We start from the raw sequence: 22,179 nt of genomic DNA, 5'->3' as shown, positions 1-22,179 counted from the left end.
CGTGTGTTATGCCTTTCCGGGTTGCCGCCTGGTTTGGACATGTAGATTTTAGTTGAATTGTGGCTTTCCTTATTTTGCATATTGCCACTTAGCAGCTTGAACCAAATGATTATGTATCAACTATTTTACTGTTTAGATGTAGGCAGAACATGGTATTTAACCCTCCTGTTATGTTGCCGGTCAAACCCATTTCAAAGTTTTAAAAGTATTTTTTTCATTAAGAGAATTTAAAAATATATATAAAATTACTTTTTTTAAATTTAAATGTCATGTAAAACCATTATATTTTATATGAAGGTCTGTCCAATGTTCATAAAAAAAGTTTTTAAAATGCATTTTTTATGAACGAGTGAATTATCCTCATTGAACCATGATCTGTGAGAGGTGAAGAATACCATTGCATAGATAGATAGATAGATAGATAGATAGATAGATAGATAGATAGATAGATAGATAGATAGATAGATAGATAGATAGATAGATAGATAGATAGATAGATAGATAGATAGATAGATAGATAGATAGATAGATAGATAGATTTTTTTTTTTTTGGTTTCTGACACTTTTGGATAATTAAATAAACATGGCTCGGGTCAAATTGACCCACAAACATTATTGCTGTTCCGGAGAAACAAACATAACAGGAGGGTTAAGTACTTTTACATGAAACTTCCCTTTTAGAGGGAAACTTTCTTGTTTTTGTAACATTTGTTTCATTTCTTTGAAGATTGAGGGGCAAATACACAAAAGGATTGCAATACTTTTGCGGCTGCTCAACATGTAAATAAGGCACCGTGTAATTTTCAAAGCACCCGCAAAGGCTAAACAGATTTCTGTTACTATTGTAACAACATTTTAACAGTACATTAGTATACAGTGTGGTCAAAAAGACAAACAATTAAAAATATTTGTTTTCATCATTTATCAGACATTATTCACAAGTGAAATAAATGTTTCGATGCTTAGCAACTTATTGTATTGATCTGAAAATATTGTAAATTTCTCTTATTGTCACATAATCTGTATAATGAAATACTATACTACAGGTATCTGACTTAATGTTTTTGATCCTCATCGTTGTTGCTCTGTGCATTCTTTTTTCTTTATATAAAGAATTTGCAATGACGAAATGTTTTCAGAACTGTTTAAGGAAAAAAGTAAGTTCTGCTTGCTGATGTCCTGATCAGATTTCACTACTGATAGATGTTTTTAATGTTTCTAAGGGAGCAAACGACTTTATGAAAAGGAAAAATAGCTTCATGAGTTTGTCCATGCATACTGATGCAGCAGAATCCTGTAGTATGATGGAGGTGACATTCCCATCTGCCTCAGCTGTATGCTAATTAGCAAATGTTATTATTAATAAGAATAACTAGAATACACAAATTTTCACCAGGATTGACATGTATTTCAAATATGATGAGTTTTGAATATGAAAAAAGACCCCAAAAAGGCATTTCAACTGCCTGAATAATAATAATAATAATAATTATTATTATTATAATAAACGGACCAATTTCAATAGGGTCCTTGCACTGTCAGTGCTCATGCCCTAATATTATTAATAATAATGGTGGTAATAATAATAACTACAAGACATACATTTTCACAAGGATTGGCTTAAATTTCAAATATGATGAGTTATTGAATATGAAAAGAGCCCCACAAAAGGCATTTGAATTGCCTAAATAATAATGAAAATAATAGTAATATTAAAAAATAACTAGAATACGTTAATTTTCACCAGGATTGACGTTTATTCCAAATATGATGAGATTTGAATATGATAAGAGCAGTATAAAAATGAATTATTCCAAAAGAAAGGAGACGAAGAACAGAGTTTGTTGGTGGATTTGAAGGAGAGTTTTGAGGGAGTTTCTTCAAGATGTTGAAAATGTAAACATGATAAACACTCCCTGCCAAGATCAGCATGTTAATCTTGTCGGTTATTATTATCAGCATGTTAGCATCATAACAAATGTATTTTTAAAAATGCAAGTTTACTTTAATAAATGATGGAACAGTTACATCAACTTTTTGACTCTCACAGTACATCAGGGCATTTAGTTCAAAACCTTTGTCCAGAAATCATATTCAAACTGTGATGATCTGTTGGAAATATAAAACCATACGACGGAGCTTACCTTGTTGTCCAGAGGACCCTCTAAAAATCACCTTAAGTTAAATAAGCAAAGTAATTAAAAATTGAGGGGGACAGTACAAAGCACTATATGATTATGATCTCTATAAACCATGAAAAATGTATTTATTTCAGGATAATACTGCAGATCCAATGCAAAGGCACATTTACAAATCAGGAACTTCATCCTCAGTTTCTAGTTTACTGAGATCTTTAGGAAAAAGTACAAAAATCAACACAACACAGTATTCAGGACTAAGAGTGGCATTATAAAAACTTCCTTTACAATCCATACACAAGAGAGAACATTTATTATGGCACTTAACACTTAACTGTAAACTGTGAATTTCACATTGTCTCGTGACGACTTTGACTCTTTATATGTGGGGAATGTTTCAGTGGTCATAGTTCATCCTTCACGTTGGGTTCTTCTTCGTGGACTTGACGCTCACATTGACACTCAGCGGTGTGGTCGTCCGGCTGAGGCACCAGCTCCATGTCTGCGTGCTGCGTTGGCTGCCCCGTCTGGCGCTCTGAGTACATGTGCAGCACTCTGTAGTAGTAACAGTAGAGTCTGCTGGGCTGGAGCAGCTCTCGGGCCGCCGTCTGACCCGCTCTGGCGATCTGTTGGGCTTCGGCGTCGTTCTCTTTGGCCCATTTGATTTTCTCCAAAAGGTCCGAGAGGTTTCTCTTCACGGGGACGTAGTGCGTGCCCGCTTTAAGATGAGTGTAGAAATATTCATAATACGGCGAGTCCTGCTTCAGAACCAGGCTGCTCCCAAGCATCAAGTAAGGAAACCGATACGCTGCTACTGTTCCATCCACGTTCACCTGGTACTTGTACTGTGAAACGGAAGAGCATAAGGTAAGTAAGTAAGGAAGTAAACTTTATTATATAGCACCTAGGGTTGTCAAAAGTATCGATACTCAAAAAAGTATCGATACTAAAATGTTGTATCCGGATACGTTACTCATTTTCAAAAGTATCGGTACCCCCGCCCCCCTACGTTTATTGACACAGTGTCAGTATAGAGTATAGAGTTAATAAGTTCACATAAATGTTGGTGACTGAAAAGTGTTATTTTCTCTCTTGAAGTTCCAGAATGAAGCAGAGAAAAGTCGACTTTCAAGCTTGCCTAACATTGTGCACAGCATACAACCTCAAAATATTGTTATAATTGTCATTGTTTATTGTATTTATTTATTTTTTGCACTTCCTCAGACCTGAAGCTTGTCATCATAGTTGCAGTTTCTTTTTGCACAACTGTTTTTTATTATAAATATTTAACCTGTGGTTCTGTTCATTTTTACATGTTGCATTTTTCTTGTTAATAAAAATATTTCTGTTAAATTTCAGGGTCTTTGTTTTTATCCTTGTGGTATCGAAAATGGTATAGAGTATCGAATATTTTCCTGAGTATCGGTATCGAGTTGAAAATTTAAGTATCGTGACAACCCTAATAGCACCTTTTGCAGACAGAAGTCACAAAGTGCTTCACATAAAAATCATAAACATAACAAACATTTACATACAAGTTTTAAAAGACCAAAACAACAGCAATTAAACAACAATGTCTTCAGTTGGCTTCTAAAAGTGACAACAGAATCTACTGAGCGCAGTGAGGGAGGGAGACTGTTCCAAAGCTTGGGAGCAACAGCCTGGAAAGCTCCATCACCTCTGGTTCAAAAACCGCTGCGAGGAACCATAAGCAGATTCTGATCTGCAGACCTCAGAGCCCGAGTGGGGGTGTAGGGCTGCATCAGGTCACATATGTAGGGTGGAGCCTGGCCATGTAAGGCTCTGAATGTTCAGACCAGAATTTTAAAATAACTTTAAATTCATGAAAATACGTACAAATAGGAAAAGGTTTTGCATTTCATTCAGTGGAGTAAAAATATGGAATGGGATGTGTGAATAATTAAAACAATGTTCAAACATTAAACACTTCAAAATCTAGTATAAAGAGCATGTCTTCACACGATATAGGGATGAAAACGGGTGTGTGAAATGACTGTAGGTGGTTATTGTTGGTATTTTATATTTTAAATGTATTATTACTATTTTTCTTTTTTTGTGAGTTGTTGTTGTTTGTTTGCTCATTACCTTGAAGAAGTCAAAGAATCCAACAAGTGGTACTTTGCCTAGATGTTTCTCTCTGTCTCTGAAGAAGAACCAGCCTGTGATTCCTGCGTCCAGCAGCTCGGGGTTTTTCTTGGACAGAGAGACCAGATGGAGACGCTCCTCTCGACTGTCCCGTCCACGGAAAAATGCCCGATCCGTTTTGTTAATCCACGGAGGACCTAAAGTAAACAATTTAAGTTTTAAGTTAAGTTTAAGTTTTATATTTTGCACTATAATAAGACAAAATGAAAAAGATAAAGAAATAACAACAAAAGAAAAGGTGCAAGGTAGCGGCAAGAAACCCAAAAGAGCTTCTACAGGCCTCTACCTACGAGTGAAATTAAAAACAAGTAACTACGAAATAGAAGAAAAAAATTACCTTTAAAAAAAAAAAAAAAGCAAAATTACAATATTTAGAAATTAGAATAAAACAAAAGTGTAGAAATGTGTGTGTGTGCATGAGTGCGCCTGTGTGTGAGTGTGTGTACTACTTACAATCCAAATGTTCCTCCCAAAAAAGAAAATGTGAGGACACGAGGTCCAAAGGGCTCCATGTGGTGGTTTATTGTACTGTACTGTATTAATCCGTGTATCATTTGTTCTTTCCATTTTCAATTGGCAATCAAAAATCAAATAATGAAAAATTTGTCATTATATATAATGTAAATGTGTTATTTTATATAATGTAAATTTGTTATCGTTTTTTTATTATAACACAAAAATCATATTTCAATATTAGGCTCAGATCAAGAATACGAAATGGAAAAATGAGCACCAGGACTGAATTTGATTTTAATATTTAATTGGTCGGGTTAACGCGACCTGGAAGTTTGACTATGACACACCACGTGAAATAATAAAATTGTGGCGTACCGAAAATGTAAAACAAGCATTTTTTTTTGTTATAATAAAAAACAAATATAAACAATAAATAAAATAATTTATTAAAATTATAAAATTTTCATTATTTGATTTTTGATTGCCAATTGAAAATGGAAAGAACTAATGATACACAGACTTGTATTCAACTGAATGATTTGTGACTTTTTGGAATTGGAAAGTTTGTATTTTTATGTATTTGTCATTGTTTATGCTTTTAAATTCTGACATTGGTGTAAAAAACTCAGCACCCAATCAAGTGAGCATTAAAGGCCCAAAACCATCTGTATGTGAAAGACAAGCTTTATTATAGGTTCATTAAAACTGCTGTATACTCAAATAGCAGCTAGTTGTGTTTTGTCAGGATTAACTTGTACTATAAGGACACATTAAGCCTGGGGTCAGGGTGGCTACATCATCTGACACTGAGATCATTTTAATTTATCTTCTGCCAGTTTGTTTGTTTTTCACACTAGTCTCATTAAAAGGTAAAACCAGTCAAATGTTGGAATCTACAATGCCAATAAAGTATTCACCCCACTTGGATGTTTTATCCTTTTGTTGCTTTTTTAATTTGGCTTTTTGACAATCGTTTTTTTTTTAAAACCTCTTTAATATCAGAGTTAAAAGAGTTTTTTTTTACAAAATAATGTAAATGAATTAAAATTATACAGTCATGGAGAAAATTATTAGACCACCATTTTTCTTTAATTTCTTGTTCATTTTAATGCCTGGTACAACTAAACATACATTTGTTTGGACAAATAAAATGATAACAACAAAAATAGCTCATAAGAGTTTAATTTAATAGCTGATATCTAGACATTTTCCATGGTTTTCTTGATAATAACCACAATCATTATCAATAAAACCACTAGGGGCGGCTCACATTTAATTTAGGGGCATTTTGGCGAGGGAGACCGCCTCATTCAGGGTACTCGACTATAGTGGAAACGCACCTTATGTGTGTGTGCGTGTGTGTGTGTGTGTTACCTGTGTTTCCCTGGACAGACAGCAGGTCATTTGTGACACCTCTCATGGTCTCCAGGGTGGAGTGTGTGACTTCGTAGGTGGGGAGGACGATGTCCCGTGTGTCTGCAGAGCCGCACCACGACAACACGGGGACAGCGTCCGTCTTCCTCGTCTCTAAGGGCCAGTCACCAACGTTGATGAAGAACTCCACATCAGGCACCTTCACCTTCAAATTAAAGATCCCAACATTGAATTTAGAAACATTATGCCCCATACTGTCACTGGCAGTAATTAGGGCCCGAGCAGGCAACGACCTGCGAGGTCCCTATTGTTTTTTGAATGATTATTCTTTTAAAAAATATATATTTTTATTCTTCTGGCCAAATGATCACATTTTTCACTGCCTAAACAAACTTTGAATATAAGTCACACATGGTGAAAAATTGTATAATCTATTGTCATTCTGAATTTCCACCCCTAGGTGGCGCTATAATAAAGGACAGAACGTTTTGGCTAATAACTCCCCTATACTTTATTGCACATTCAAAAACATTATATCCCAACGTTCCCTGAGTTGTGCTGAATCTTGTGATATAGGCCACGCCCATTTTCACCTACCGTTTTTTTTTTCTTGCAAATTCGCGAAATGTCGCAAACCTACTTTTTCGAACTCCTGCTAGGCAATTTCATCGTTTTGCACCAAACTTTGCACACAGCATCTATGGACCCTCGTAACAAAAAGTTATTAAAATAATTTTAATATTATTAAAATTGTTATTAAATAACAACTTCCTGCAGGTGGCGCTCTGGTGGCAATCTAATCTAATATTTGGCACCGTGCTCACACTATAACACTTAAGGCAATGAAATTCATAGGGGTGGTATAGACTGGCCCCTGTAACTCACACACCCTAAAGGAGGCATGCCCCAAAACGTGTGTACTGCGAGGGCCTGTTCCGTACTGGTTGGTATTATTACTATTATTATGATACTACATCCACTAACTGATAAAACACCAGTATGATCCTTTAACACCCCTAGAACTCACACACAAGCTTACCTTTCTTGTTAAAGAGAGCAGCATTTCATCAGAGAACATCTTGAAGTCGGTGTATTTTCCCAGCGTGCGGCGGTACAGCTGGTTGTTGATGATGCTGTAGTGGATGAGACCGCCTCTGTTGGTGAACCTGTGAGGCACCTCCTGTCTGAGACGCTGCAGGTCGACCGTTGGAAAAGCTTTAAAGTCTGCCAGAATCTGAGGCTCCTCAGCCGGACACTGCACGGTGCTCTGCCAGACAGAAGCATTGGGTTCTGGACAGTCGCAGTATTCATGATAGACTGGACCTGAACATTAAAAATAACATGCAGGAGATAGATGAGGGGCAAGGTGGCATTAGTTACCATACATTTCACTGTTGTTATCTTCAGAACTAATAATGCATTTTAGATGTAAACAGTCTTTGAAAAAATTATTAGACCACATTGTTTTCTTCAATTTCTTGTTCATTTTAATGCCTGGTACAACTGAAGGTACATTTGTTCAGACAAATATAATGATGACAACAAATATCGCTCATGAGAATTTAATTAAAGAGCTGATATCTAGCCATTTTCCATAGTTTTCATGATAATGACTTTGGTTATTATCAACTACTGGAAATGGACTTTTCCATCATATTCTAATGTATTGAGATGCACCTGTATATATTTGTCAAAATTGCAACTTTGTTCTAATTAAGATACTTTTGCTGTCTAAGTCATAGTCTTGTAACAAAATTTAGTTTAAAGTTTTGGTCAATTTGGCAATACCCTACAAGTATATGGGTATTTTTTTCAGGTATAAAAGGTAGAGACTTGAACTTGTTACATGGAAATTTATTGGTTCATTGGTTCAACCTCATCAAGTCAAGTCAATCAAGAAAGTGCTTCTATTCTGGCTAACTACATTAACAAAAATAGCAGGCCTAGCCCAAGAAGAATAAAATGTAAATTATTACAGTGATCGGGCTCACTCTAACCGAATTCCTGCAAGAATGATGTTATTCTGAGACCAGATCTGCATAACTTCCCCTGTGGCCTAAATAAAGACCTGCTGCATTGAGACCAGTCTTTTTTCTCTGGTTGTGTTTAATTTTGGGCTTCCAATCAACAAACCCGAAGCCTTAAGAAACCCTTCTGTGGTTTTGGAGATACAATCAACAGTCACAAACGAACTTCCTCCAGTGTTTATCAATGCATGACACAACACGAACCCTGAATGGTGTAGGGCGACTTGGCGACAGCAGCATCTTGGTGGAAGACTTCGACCTTCAGGCCTTTCAGCACACTGCCGTAGAGCCGGTATCTCACCAGGAAGGACCCGTCTCTTCTGTCCAGAGGTGGAGGGACGTGGATACGGATGTACTCCATCTTGTCCAGTGGACTTATCTTCACTTTAAATGTGTCTTTACCTAAACAATATATGTATATAACATTTAAGTGACCTGTGTTACTTATTTTATCTTTCTGCAGAGCTTTGTTAACGGCTAAATCTTGTCAACTGTTCAAGACAAGTTCAGTGGTGGAGAAAGTATTCAGATCCCTTAATTATGCATGTAGAACAGGGATGGGCAACTGGAGGGCCGGGGGCCGCATGCGGCCCGCACCCTCACTTGAAGTGGCCCTCAGTACAACTACATGCATTTGAGCATGAAATCTTACAAATGCAGGGTAAAAATGCACAAAATTACTTCTTGCAATTAATGTTGGCCTGCTGTTCTTGCACTGAAAAAAAAAAGAAATCACAGTTTTTTATTTGCTTCAAACCTTTTGTATTCCTATTTATACTGTTATACATGCATCTGAGCATGACATTTTTATTTTATTTTTATTTAACCTTTATTTAACCAGGAAAGTCTTATTGAGATTAACAATCTCTTTTACAAAAGAGTCCTGGCCAAGACAGGCAGCAGCACAGTTAGTTACAGACAATCACTTAAAAACAACAGAGAAGATAAAAATAGAGTCACAGTCAGAAATATGTTAAGTTCCTGCACTGTAAACATATTTAAAATTGCAGTTTCATCATATCTGGTTAAATGCACGGTCCTATACGTAGCCCTGTGGTAGTGTCGATGAAAAATTGTGGCCCCCTGCAGCATTTAAGTTGCCCATCCCTGATGTAGTTCTACTGAGGGCCACTTCAAGTGAGGGTGCGGGCCGTATGCGGCCCCCGGGCCTCCTGTTGCCCATCCCTGGTTTAAAAAAATGATGCACCAAGAAAGTAACGTTAGCTATTAGCCGTTTGTTAGAAACAATGACACTTCCTGCACATGCGGTGTTAGTGGTCGGTTTACCTGGAGATAAAGTCAGGTTTTGTCCGTTTGAATGGACCGCCTGAATAAAGAAGTAGCGGACCGGTAAGACTGTGGCAGAGTTCAGCCCTGGACCCCAGATCAGACATCTCTCCGGAGTGATCCCTTCACTGTCACAAACCGGGAAGTTTAACATTATAAATACCACTAAAACTACACACGTACAAAATAAACCATTCTGAAAAGGTTTAACTAGGAGCACGCTACGCCCACACGCCATATTACTCCAATTGCTAACAGCTAGATGTGAAAATTGATTAAATATTGTTTGTAGAGTTTTCATAAAAACTCCTAAGCCGACATGTTGGTAAAGACAAACACGCCCACTTTACGGCGATGCATTCAGGGGCTGTCGGAAATGTGATATCCCCTGACTGAAGCGTGTATTTTTGGGGCAAACAAAACCGCGTTTCCACTTCCCAGTTCATCTGAAATTCACACGTTATTTGTCCAGTGGAGTTTATCTTTCCAAGACCTACATGGGCTAAATATTTACCATGGAAGTCAGTAAGACTATCATTATCAGACGGCAACCTACGGGTCTGAGCAGTGAGTAGGGGCAAACCCGGATGCGCCTGAAGCCTGCATACTACCAAACATTCCAACAGGGAGCGCTCTCTCTCAATACAAAATCAGAAAACTTCTCACTTGATTTATTACCTCAGATTTTTCTTTAAAGACAACGCTTTGGTCTCAATCGTAAGTAAATATCTTCTTTAAGACAATATGATGTTAATTGTGTAAATAATGGCCCAATTTAGAAGAGAATAGAAGATAAAGAATCGTATGACTTGGGGCGTGGCTATCTTTGATTGACAGGTCACTAACAATGCGTATCCATGGCAACGTGGAGTTTTTAACAGCCGCGAACTTGTTTGTCGTTTTCCGTGTTTTTGCCCGGTTTGGTCTCATAACTTTGACCCTTTCGGCCTGTTTTTTCACTTAATGACAGTTTATTTGAACGTTTTGTTCATTGAAAAATGCCTTGTTCAGCGTTTGGTTCTACTAATAGACACTCCAAGAAGTCGGTGTTAATTTTTTCCTCAGGTAAGAAACGTATATTTTGTTTTTGTTTGCTTGTCAAGATCGCAGTTAATGTCAACATGAATCAGCAGAAGCACCTTGAAACAGATTGCTATTGTATTTAAAAAACAAACCAAAAAACCCAAAGTATTCTCCTATATGTATGTTATTTGCCTGAAACAGTACTTCCTTTCCTACTGATTCAGATGTTTCATAAGTGGAAAACTTGTGGATGTTTATATAAGGTACAGTGGATATACAGTCATGGAAAAAAATATTAGAAAACCTTGTTTTCGTCAGTTCCTTGTTAATTTTAATACCTGGTACAACAAAAGGTACATTTGTTTGGACAAATATAATGATAACAATAAAAATAGCTCATCAGAGTTTTATTTAAGAGTTGATATCTAGACATTGTCCATGGTTTTCTTGATAATAACCAAAATCATTATCAAGAAAACCATGGAAAATGGTCAGATATCAGCTCTTAAATTAAACTCTGATGTGCTATTTTTGTTGTTATTATATTTGTCCAAACAAATGCACCTTTAGTTGTACCAGGCATTACAATGAACAATAAATTGAAGAAAACAAGTTTAGTCTCATAATTTTTTCCATGACTGTATTTGGTTACACAATAGTTTATGATAGAACATCACACTTTGACTGAAGCATATGTAGCATAAAATATTAAAATCAGTACCGTCGTTTTTACATCTTTATTTCACAATTCACATTTTGTCATAGGAAAGAAATGCATTTTAAATGTGACTGTCTTATACAAAAGGTAATCACAAAAAGGAAATTGAAAATCCATAGAATTTCTTATTGTGGTGTAAGTGGGTAATTTTGATGATAGTTCTAGTGTCACTGACATGCTTCAATGAGAGGCGTGATAGTGTTAGACCATAAACAATAGCTCATTCATTTGGTTTTGGCTTAGTAATTGGATGATTAGTAGCAACACAACACTAGTATGCAAAAATGTTTTCTGTTAGGTGTCCCAGCTTGTCCAGATTTGGTAGACAGGCGTACTGGATCATGGGTGGAGGGCCACACAGGACCACAAGGACATCAGAAGACGGAGCAGGGAGGTGGTCCTTGATCATGTCGCTGGTTACAAACCCTGAACTGTAGCTCCAATCTAGAGGACAAGACATGAGAGGGAAAGAAAGATCAACCTTCAACATCAGAGAAACTGTTTTATAATAAATGGCAGCTCAACACCTTATCTTCTTTTTTGTATATACAAATTCAGAATAAAAGCATACATTCCTAATGCAAAAGTTCAGATTTTGCTTCTCTAAATACAAGATACTAAACCATGGGTCTCAAACTCGTTTTTTATAAATTATATTATATATTATATTTAATGTGGGTTTTATATGAATGGCACTATACTGTGTTGTGTGTGGAAGGTCCCTTTAATTGCTTTTTTGGTAATTTTGTGTCATTTTGGGGTCATTTTGTGTCTTTTTAAAATAATTTTGTGTCTTTTTTGGTAATTCTGTGTTGTTGTTTTTTAATTTAGTGACATTTTTTTGTCATTTTGTGTCTTTTTAAAGTGATTTAGTGTTTTTTCAGTCATTTTGTGTCTTTTTTGGTCATTTTTTGTCCTTTTTTTTGTAATTTTGTGAATTTTTTGGTCATTTTGTGTCTTTTTCAAGTAATTTCGTTTTTTTCTGTCATTTTGTGTCTTTTTCTTAGCCTGGCTAACACCAGACTATTCTCAAATGAGGTTTGAAATTAAATTCGAGCGCGCAAGGCAGTCTGGGTATACCCAGGCTATCTTTTTTTAGTAATTTTGTGTCTTTTTTTGGTAATTTTGATACAGCCCCCAGGTAATTTGAGTTTGAGACCCCTGTACTAAACACTTGCTGTTGATATCATATTACATTTATTTTTCTTTCCTTTGGAACTTAGTAGAGGGTAGGGTATTTTTGCAATAACAATATTCTTGACGATATGGCAAAATACTGAAAAATATTTAGAAAATGTGATGTTTGAAATTCATTGAGTCTGTATAAATAAAAAAAAGTACAACAAAATCAATATCAACCAAAAATCTTAATTGTAGTGTAAAGAGCAAATCTCAACAGTTGCCAAATACAGTGCAAAATAAAGTAATATTGTATTTTTTACTCCACTTCATCATAAAGTTTTAACATAAAAACATGATTAAACTTTTTTTTAATACAAATTTAACCACATAAAAGTATATTAGGTGTTTCAAGTGGTTCAAATGAGCCCCACCTTGACAACGTTAAATGCTGCTTACATAAATGCATCAAAAATAATTATACAACAATATATATAGAATATATTTAACTATCTGACTGGGGTCATTCTGCATAACGACGACTACTTATACCTTAAGTATTTTAACTGAAGTAAGTTTTGAATGCAATGATTTGACGTCACTACGTCAAGAAGTAGGAATGTTGCCATTTTCGCGATATGCATTTTTTAAAATCATATTAAAAGATATACCGATATTATTGTGAATGATACAATGTGGCACAGTCCTAGTAGAGGGATGTAATACAGTATATGGGACGTTCAAAGCAAGAATGAGTATTGAAGTGATCTACACAGTTTTTGTTTTGTTTTTTCCACCAGAGGAAGGTTTTAGCCATTATTAACAAGAAACATGAAAAGGTTTGTTCAAGTTTCACCGACTGATCATCATCTCTCCTTCAAGACAAGCACACCTCGTCCAATCAATAATGATGTGATTTTAATTCAGTTCATGGAAATAATGAAAGATGAGACAGGACATTTGGGGCCTTTACAACAGAAATGATGTAACAGTGTTATGCTCCTTTAATTCTGCTTGCTTTAAGGATTATGTAAAGGAAGACATAAGCCTTCTTTCCTCGGTTACTGTAACACCTTGTTGAAACTATCTCCTTCCTCAGCCTGCAAAGACTTTCCTTCAGCTGAGAAATCTTTAGTTGGTACCCCATTCTGAATATTCAGCAGTGAAACCACTAATACTCACTATACTGTATATTCATTATGGTAACATGATAAGACGAGTCATGGAAAATATTTCTGACCGATCCCACATTATGGGACGTTAGCATAAGACAGTGTTTCACTGTTTAAATTTTACTCGCTCTTAACTACAATGTATGCCATTTCTATTTAGAGTTATGTTTTGTTATTTTATGCCTGGTGTTGGAAATAGATTGACAGCAGTGAAACATGTTTAAAAAAATTTCACAACTGAGGAGAACTGCAGCGTTGACTTGATCAGCTGTTAATCTTAAAACCTTGATGATTCCACCTTTATATATTTATATATTAAATTTGGAGTTTTACTGTTTAAAAAAACACATTTTTTTTTACATATTTTACAAAGACATGGTAGCATCTGTCTGTTAAAAAAATTACTTTTTCAGTAATTTACTGTATTTTTTTTTTACAGGATTTTCTTGTTTTTTCTACACAAAATCCTTTTTATTTTTAATCTCTCTCTCTCTCTCTCTCTTTATATATATATATATATATACAAATACATTTGAATTTTTACTGTTCATAAAAACAGAAAGTTGCCTTAATTTACATTTAGCAATACGATGTGCATTTTCAAATACAATTCACTGTAATTTAATGTAATTTAATATATATAAATATATATATATATATATATATATATACATATTTTACAAAGACATGGTAGCATCTGCCTCACGTCAATTTCTTGTAGTGCTTGTAGAGTTGTTGATTTTTATTAGGACCACGTATTATTTAACTGTGAGGATAAGCTGTTTCTGCTGAAAGAACAGCACCTGTTCAAGATGTTAAAATGCTACAGGGTGCACTTCTAAAACACGGACAGCTTATACTGAGCAGAGTCCCAACAGGTCCGTAGTTAAATCAATGCTGCTTTACCTTGTGGAGGTTTGTCCAGTGTGAACCAGAGCTGGACTTTATCAGGGTGGTTCTTCTTCACCTCCTCCAGCTCCTCCCTCAGCAGTATATCTTTCTCTGTCTGAGAGGGAGAACATGAAAGACATTTCATTCCTACACAGTACTTTTCATTAATAAAAAGTAATACTTTTTGACAATACAACACAAGGTACAAGTTCCCAAAACAATAGAGCTGACCTGGTTGGCAAATATAAGGGAGCACTTGGTGTTGTCAGAGGAGTCTGCTGTGATGCTGCGGATCAACTGCAGCATAGGAGTGATGCCTGTGATAGGAGACACAATGCAAATAGTCTTAGGAGTTGCTCAATCTCGTCTCTGAGATCAGTTTGAGCTTCTCATATTTGTATCATTCTCTGATTATTTGTTTCTGAATTACTTCTCCTAAGGGACCCTTAGGAGCAAGAGATCAGCTAAAAAGAGACAAAGACGTCATTAAGACAAAGGAGGTTGAGTTGAGAAAACCATTTGAGCAATACTTGAGTTGCCCTTAGTTGCCCCTGATCTCAATTCTGTCTCGGTTATTTTGAAGGAGATTTGAATTTAGACATGATTGAGATCAGGGGCATACAACTATGAGATCTCCTCAGTTGATCCCACTTCTCAAGTATTGCTCAAATGGTTTTCTCAACTCAACCTCCTTTGTCTTAGTGACGTCTTTGTCTCTTTTTAGCTGATCTCTTGCTCCTAAGGGTCCCTTAGGAGAAGCAATTCAGAAACAAATGATCACAGAATGATACTAATATGAGAAGCTCAAACTGATCTCAGAGACGAGATTGAGCCACACATGAACAACTCATTTTTCCTATGGGTTGGTTGGTGTCTAGTTATGGGTAATATTGGGAAATGAAATGATTACTTTTCTGTTTTCTTACCTGTTCCACCAGCGATCATTGCCACGTGCTTAAACCTGCGAACCTTTGGCGCTGACTTCTTGTCTGGTCGGATGGAGAACTGACCTGACCAGGAGAGAGGAAGGCTTGGCATCAGTGTGTGTTCAGACAATACCACAGTGACATCTGCTGGTGGCAGGAGCTTGACATAAACATTGAGTGTTTTTCATTATTCTTTTTTAACCTATAAGAACCCAAACCCAGTTATCCTTAAAGGGTGTGTTCTATAAGTGGAACACATTTCTGATGTTTTAAAAAAAATAAAAAAATACTTCCCCTAAATGTCGAAGATCTGTGATGTGACATATAAGTCACACTGGGCGTTTATGGTATTTATGTTTATAATATTTCTTATTTTAAAAAAACAAAAAAACTAGACACATTTTCTGCTTACAGAGACACAAATTTTCCTTTTTCTTTTGCATCTCCATAACATCTATCAAAATTGTGACTTTAATTTGTTCAGGAAATATGGTCAGAATAAGTTAAACGCAATAAAGGAGACCCTATTAACGGATTAGAATTGTTAAATGGGTTTAAACTTAGCCTCAGAACCATAAATATGCTTTTTGAAATTAGCTACTTTTTTGTTGTTTTTTTGTTTTCTGTTCAAACACATGACCGATGTGCATAAAAGCGGTAAGCTTACATAGTCCTTGAGTATCAAATTAATATCCAAACATACAGTAACCTCGGCTAATTAGTGTGTTTTGATACTCAATTTGAATCAATGAAGAAATGTCTCTGAAAGAGGGAGGAAACAAAAAGAAACCCAGAGTTTGTTGAAGAAATTAGGTTAGTTTCTCAGACAGTTACCGTAGCAACTCAGCCATAGTTGAAGTTATCTATCTTTCTCGAACGGAAAACCGAGAGTTTCCCTCATGTCAGGGTAAACATACTCTGTGTTTTCAGAAAACCTGATTTCTGGAATACACCCCTACACAGCACACACACACACATACACACACACACACACACACACACCTACCATTTCCCTCATACACAAGCAGGCCGTTAGGTCCTCTGAAGTCAATGGTGTCTCCAATAGTCATGTTGTCCAGGTATTGAGACATCTTCCCTCCGTCTGGGAAGGACGGGTGGCTGTTCTTGTAGTACACCTGGAGTTACAAAAAGCACAGTATCCATTTTTGGTTATATTTTACCTACATGGGATGTAAAAAAATCACCTCTTAGCATTGTTAGCATAGCAAATAGTTTGTCCTGCAAACAAGACAAAATTAACCCAAGGGACCTGAGTGAAGAAACTTGTTTTGTGACATCCAAAATATGAAACCATCCACTAAACCCTCTGGAGTCCATCTTTTTATTGAAAATACACATGTTTTATTTACAGTAATAACTTAATTTATATATGATATGTAGACAAGCTGAGAAAGCTAGTTAAAGTGCAATCATAGGAGCTTTCAGTGTGCCATTTATGTTTGTAGACCATTTTTAAAATTGAGAAATAGAATTTTCTTTCTACAGTGAAAACTACTATTATTTTTAATTTACATACAAATAGACTGTTTTGTAGTTTTATTATTTATCATTTTTTTCTGCTGTTTTTGTTTGTATAAATGATTTTTAAAAATATTTTAAAAAAGAAGGTACATTTCCATAGACACCTGTGTCTTTTGTTTGTATTTTCTGTATTTTCAGCAGCTTTAAACTTTCATTAAAATAAAATGAAAAATCAGACTGATAGCCAAGTTTGTGTTGAGAAAAAGGAGCCATGCATGTGATGTAAGGACAGACTGAAAAATACTAAACAGAGACAGAAACGAATGCATAGGAAGCAAACCAAAACCTCCTGGACTTCAGATGTTTAACCCTGTATTAACTGATTATTTTTCTAAACAGATCAGCTTATTATCAGTTGTCTTTTCTAAAAGGTTGATAAAAAGTGGTACTGCTCCCATAACAACTTAAATAACCTAAACAAAAACCTCAGTCAATGTTATTTTGTGCCCCATATTAGCAGGCTGGTGTTAATTACCTTTACGACAAGGTCAACATATCCCTGGTCTTCATCACTAGATACTGGAGTGTAGGCTCTGACCACCAGGCTGCCGTTCACCTTGGCTGTGAGGTAAACATGCTGACCTGGGACCAGAAGCAGGGGGGACAGGTGAGGTTATTGATTACTTAATTAAATTCATTATCCTTAACCACTTATCCCAGGGGTCAGAGAACTTTTCCACGAAAAGAGACATTTTTGGCCAAAAAAACGAAAGAAAAATCTTTGAGCCTTATAATGAAAGTAATTTGCCAATTTCTTGCTGCAAATCAATCAAATCACTCAGCGTGAAGCACTGGCAGTTCATGTAAACGAATCTGTCTTTTCTGTTGTAGCTATTTTGGGCAAAAATTTAAAGGATAGGGCCAGATGACCATAGGCTATGATGCACATTTAAGTTGACTAATATATATATTTTTTCCCTGTCTGTAGGGTACATATTTTTACAATTGGAGAATGTAAGAATCACTACAACAATGTGGATTAAATTTTAGACAAATTCCATATCATTTTTTTTAATAATGGCCTGAAGAGCCACATGTGGCTCTCGAGCCTCAGGTTGCCGACCCCTGGCTTAATCCGAACCTGAAAAAAAAAAGAACATTTTATATAAGATTACATGAGGAGAGAAGGAAAGAGAAAAAACGCTGTTTCATTACCTACTGGCAGTCCAAGAATATGAGTTTCAGATGGAAGACCAAACCGGAATTTCTTTGTGTCATGGCTGATTTCCTGTACAAGGGTGGGTAGGTTTGAATGGTTAGAAAAACAAAAGAAATCATGCCAGCTTGAAAAAATGCCCCAATACTTCAATGTGAGACTGGGAGGTTTTTATTATTTTATTTGGCAGTACTTTAGAATAGAATTAGAAACAGTATATGTAAACTTAAAGCGTCATTTCAACAACATCGCCAAGAGAACCGGAACATTTTGAATCTCATCAAATCCAAATTTCTAAAGGATTTGAGCACAACAATCTTCTAACAAATCAAGTACTATTGATCATGACACATGGTATAATACAGTGGGCGAGGGAGGGTCTGGGCAGGTGTGTGTGTGTGTATGTGTGCATATGATATGTGGCCTATATGTATATTGTCTGTGCCTGTACTGTTATTACCGTAAAGCAGCTTTATATGACAGCATTGGAGTCCAAGACAAATTTCCTTCCAAGGACAATAAAGTGTATCTTATTTTATCTTATCTTAATCTTAATTTAATTCACCTCTACCAGCCAGAAATCTCTCAGACATGGATTTAAAAAATACGCCCATATCGCATAGATAGCACTAGAGGTAATTATAAAAATGTGTGTGGGTGATCTAACCCTTTAAACTATAGATGAAGATGTTGGGACCACAGGTATACCACAGATGGACTTCTGACCTTTTAACTCCAAACTCCCATTCCTTCATTTAGGGAAGAGGATTAAGGCCAGGTCGGAGAACAATAAGTATAATGACAAAAAGTTGAAATACAATGTTGAGAAAATATGTATATAATACAATATATGTCTAAAAATTCACATAAATTACATAAAAGCAGATTTTATCCAAAACAACAGTTGTGGTAGCCTACTGCCAAGAATAGCTCATTTACTGTATGTGTCGGGGGCTTTTACTCCTACTAAACCCTTAATGTTGTAGTTATTGCTCATTTTATGACATTTATGAAAATCAGGTTGTAGCTTGCAGTCTACCTAACTGTTGGGATAGTAAACAATGTTCCTCTGATGATTTATTGACACAATTCTGTGAATATCATTCCTACTTTACCAAAAACAAAAAGTTTTCTTTATACTGGTCATTTCGACTTTTGTCTATAAATCGTTACTTTAACTTTATTCTCGATATCTCAACTTAATTCTCGTCATTTCAACTTTTCCTCCTGTCATTATTTTGTTCTGCTACCTGGCCCCAGTCCTCTTCTGTATTTATTCTCTTTCTTCTCATGCATGCAATTTAACCATCAACTACTTCCTTCTCTCTACCGTTTATATGGTTTTACGACCCTTTTGTCATCAAGTCATTTCTTTCCCACACTCTCACACTGTAAATAATCTGTTGGATTAGACATTGTGTGTTTTGTTTTTCTTTACTTTACTTTTTATGAATAAATACTTTTTGGAACATACATGTTGTCCATTTAATGTTGTATATGTATGGGTGATATGCCAACATCTTCTATGAAAAGAATTCCACATTCCTTCAACCATTAATAAATATTAATTAATGGTAATCTGGTTAGGATTATTAAATTAATTATTAATCAGAGTTCCAGATTGATAGTTTAGTAACTTTATGAGACTACTTTACTTGAATCAGCGATATTTTCTCTCTTTTACAGAATGGTGCCCCATCTCAAATTGATTTAGAGTAAATCAAGTCATATCATTGTCATATTATAATTTATTGTTATGTATGACATAATTATTAATAATTGTGATAGCCATCTAGACACACTTTTAAACTGTGAATCCACACAACTGGTACTCAGTTTCGAGGCATATGTAAACCCAACGAATAGAAATGTATTTCTTTTTATTTGTACTTCATTCTCTGTGACAATTTATTCACCAGGACAACAAATGATAGGTCTTAAGAAATTATTAACATATACACACATAGAGCTGCAAAACAAACTTTGGCATAATCAGGTTTGTATGTTAATTCTTGGTTAAAAGTTTTATATTAATGCAATCTACCTGTTTGTGTATAAGAGGAAGGGGGTATTTGACAGCAGGATCCTGCAAAGTGACAGGCAGCTTCTTTTTCTTCTTCCCTGCAGAGCCCGCCAGGAGAAAGTACAGCACCGTCACCACCACCACAGCAACAGCCCCAACCACGGGGATCATCTGCAAGACAAATATCACAGTTAAGGTTTGTAGTTGTGTACAAAAGCATTAGTGTGCATTTTTATTTTACAATATTAGCAGCAGCAGCATACACTTCAGGACTTCTTAGCTCATTCACTTACTTTTACTACTTAATTATAATAAATAAGTTACATATAAGTGCTGTACTTAAGTACAATTTTGAGGAACTTGTTCTTTACTGGAGTATTTTCATTTTAGGCAGATATTGTACTTTTTACTCCACTACATTTATCTGCCAGCTTTAGTTACTTGACAGGTGAAGATTTAACATAAAAAAACCTGATCAATAAAAAGTGATTCGTCATTTTTTTTTTTTAATTAAACGTTATAACAGTACATTAAACTTAGGCCTGTCTTTACAAAATTAAAGCTCTTACATAAATGCATCTAATGCAATCAAATAATATATGTGGAATATATAAAACAGTCTGAGTGGGTCCATTCTGCATTACAAGTACTTTTACTTTTGAGACTTTAAGTACATTTTGATGCTGATACTTTTGTACTTTTACTTCAATAAGTTTTAAATGCAGGACTTTTACTTGTAGTGGAGTAATTTCACAGTGTGGTTTTAGTACTTTTACTTAAGTAGAAGTAGTTAAGTAGTAGAAGTACATTTTCACCACTGATAGTCAGCATGAAACAATGAAAGACAAACGTTGAGCAGATAAGTACAATCTCACAATCGACATTTTTTCAAGGACTATAGAAACATTTACAGGCACCAAAACAGATGGGAATAAAGTAAAAGTTAATTCTTACCAAGCTCTGATCCATAATTCAACACTATGCAGTCTACCAGAGTTCCCTTCACCTCACACACATAAACTGAGAGACTAGAGTCCACACACAGTCAAGGCTCTCTCTCCCTCTCTCCCTCTCTCTCTCTCTCTCTCTCTCTCTCTCACACACACACACACACACACACATTCTTGTACTTCTATCTTTGTGAGGGCCTCATTGGAATAGTGAATCCCCTAGCAAGGTTATAATAGTTTTGGATTTTTCATTAATTTTAGTTTTAATTTCGTTGTCACTTTGTGTTTTCAAATTCAGTTAGTTTTAATTCGTTTTTAGAGTGAGTTTGCTAGTTTTAGTTTAGTATTTATCTTTTTTTAGTTTTAGTTTAGTTTTTTATTAGTTTTAGTTTTTTGTAATGGGGTATTTGTTGGGTGGCAGATTAAAAGAGGTCTCAGTAAATTTTGCCTTTATTTCCTTTGCCTTATCCATCTTCATTATGTATGAAAAAAGTTGACAAAGACGAAAAACGAAGGACATTTTCACTATAATTTTAGTTACTTTTGTAACCTCACAATACAGTTTCATTTTTATTTCATTTAACGAAAATGTTTTTTCAATTCTAGTTTTCGTTATTTTGTTTTGTTTTCGATAACTATAATAACCTTGTTCCTGAGCCCCTTAAGTTAACCCTTAACCTCCACCATCACAACTAAATGCCCAACATTAACCCTAACATAAATCTAATTGTAACCTGAAACCTAAAATAAAGTCTGAAATCTCAAAAAAAAAACAAAAAAAAAAACGTTTAAAGAAGTGAGGACTGGCCAAAAATGTCCTCACTCTGTTGGTTAAAAATGTTTTCCGGTCCTCACTATGTAGGAAGTACAAGGACAAACACACACACACACACACACACACACACACACATACACACACACACACACACACACACACACACACACGGGCCTCAAAAGGGGCGTGTGTGCTGCTGGGGGAAAGGTAACTCAAGGTCCAAAGCACCAGTAGGAGGACAGATCTCGTCATGACACTATACGGAGGCTGAGCTCATGCAGTGAGGAGCAGAGCCATGAAATCACACCACTGAGAGAGGGGAGGGGAGAGAGGCAGGAGGTTACATAACAACCTATGTTACTCTTAACCCTCATGTTATGTTGCGGGTCAAATGGAAGTTTTTTCAAGTTTTAAAAGTACTGTAAAAAGTAAAAAG

The 22,179-nt window shown here is 35.6% G+C and overlaps 2 protein-coding genes across 2 annotated transcripts; both read right to left on the bottom strand.

Annotated features, from left to right (window-relative positions):
• Window positions 1-1,478: 1,478 nt before the first annotated feature.
• Window positions 1,479-9,778, bottom strand: poglut3 (protein O-glucosyltransferase 3). Its single transcript, XM_059334297.1, has 6 exons — window positions 9,449-9,778; window positions 8,366-8,563; window positions 7,174-7,457; window positions 6,135-6,339; window positions 4,245-4,441; window positions 1,479-2,983 (listed from the first exon to the last, which is right to left on the bottom strand). The coding sequence occupies exons 1-6, from the start codon at window positions 9,747-9,749 to the stop codon at window positions 2,543-2,545; spliced, it is 1,626 nt and encodes a 541-aa protein (XP_059190280.1). The 5' UTR covers window positions 9,750-9,778; the 3' UTR covers window positions 1,479-2,542.
• A 1,399-nt stretch (window positions 9,779-11,177) lies between these two features.
• Window positions 11,178-21,047, bottom strand: LOC131973479 (NADH-cytochrome b5 reductase 2). The gene is made up of 9 exons (XM_059335486.1): window positions 20,973-21,047; window positions 20,040-20,189; window positions 17,995-18,067; window positions 17,315-17,421; window positions 16,304-16,433; window positions 15,298-15,381; window positions 14,603-14,688; window positions 14,387-14,486; window positions 11,178-11,633 (listed from the first exon to the last, which is right to left on the bottom strand). The coding sequence occupies exons 1-9, from the start codon at window positions 20,985-20,987 to the stop codon at window positions 11,461-11,463; spliced, it is 918 nt and encodes a 305-aa protein (XP_059191469.1). The 5' UTR covers window positions 20,988-21,047; the 3' UTR covers window positions 11,178-11,460.
• Between the last annotated feature and the right edge of the window lie 1,132 nt (window positions 21,048-22,179).

Source organism: Centropristis striata, chromosome 6 (assembly GCF_030273125.1).
Source record: "Centropristis striata isolate RG_2023a ecotype Rhode Island chromosome 6, C.striata_1.0, whole genome shotgun sequence".
Taxonomy (NCBI): Eukaryota; Metazoa; Chordata; class Actinopteri; order Perciformes; family Serranidae; genus Centropristis; species Centropristis striata.
Note: the sequence above shows the minus strand (reverse complement) of the source record. Positions and strands in the feature narration are given on the sequence as shown.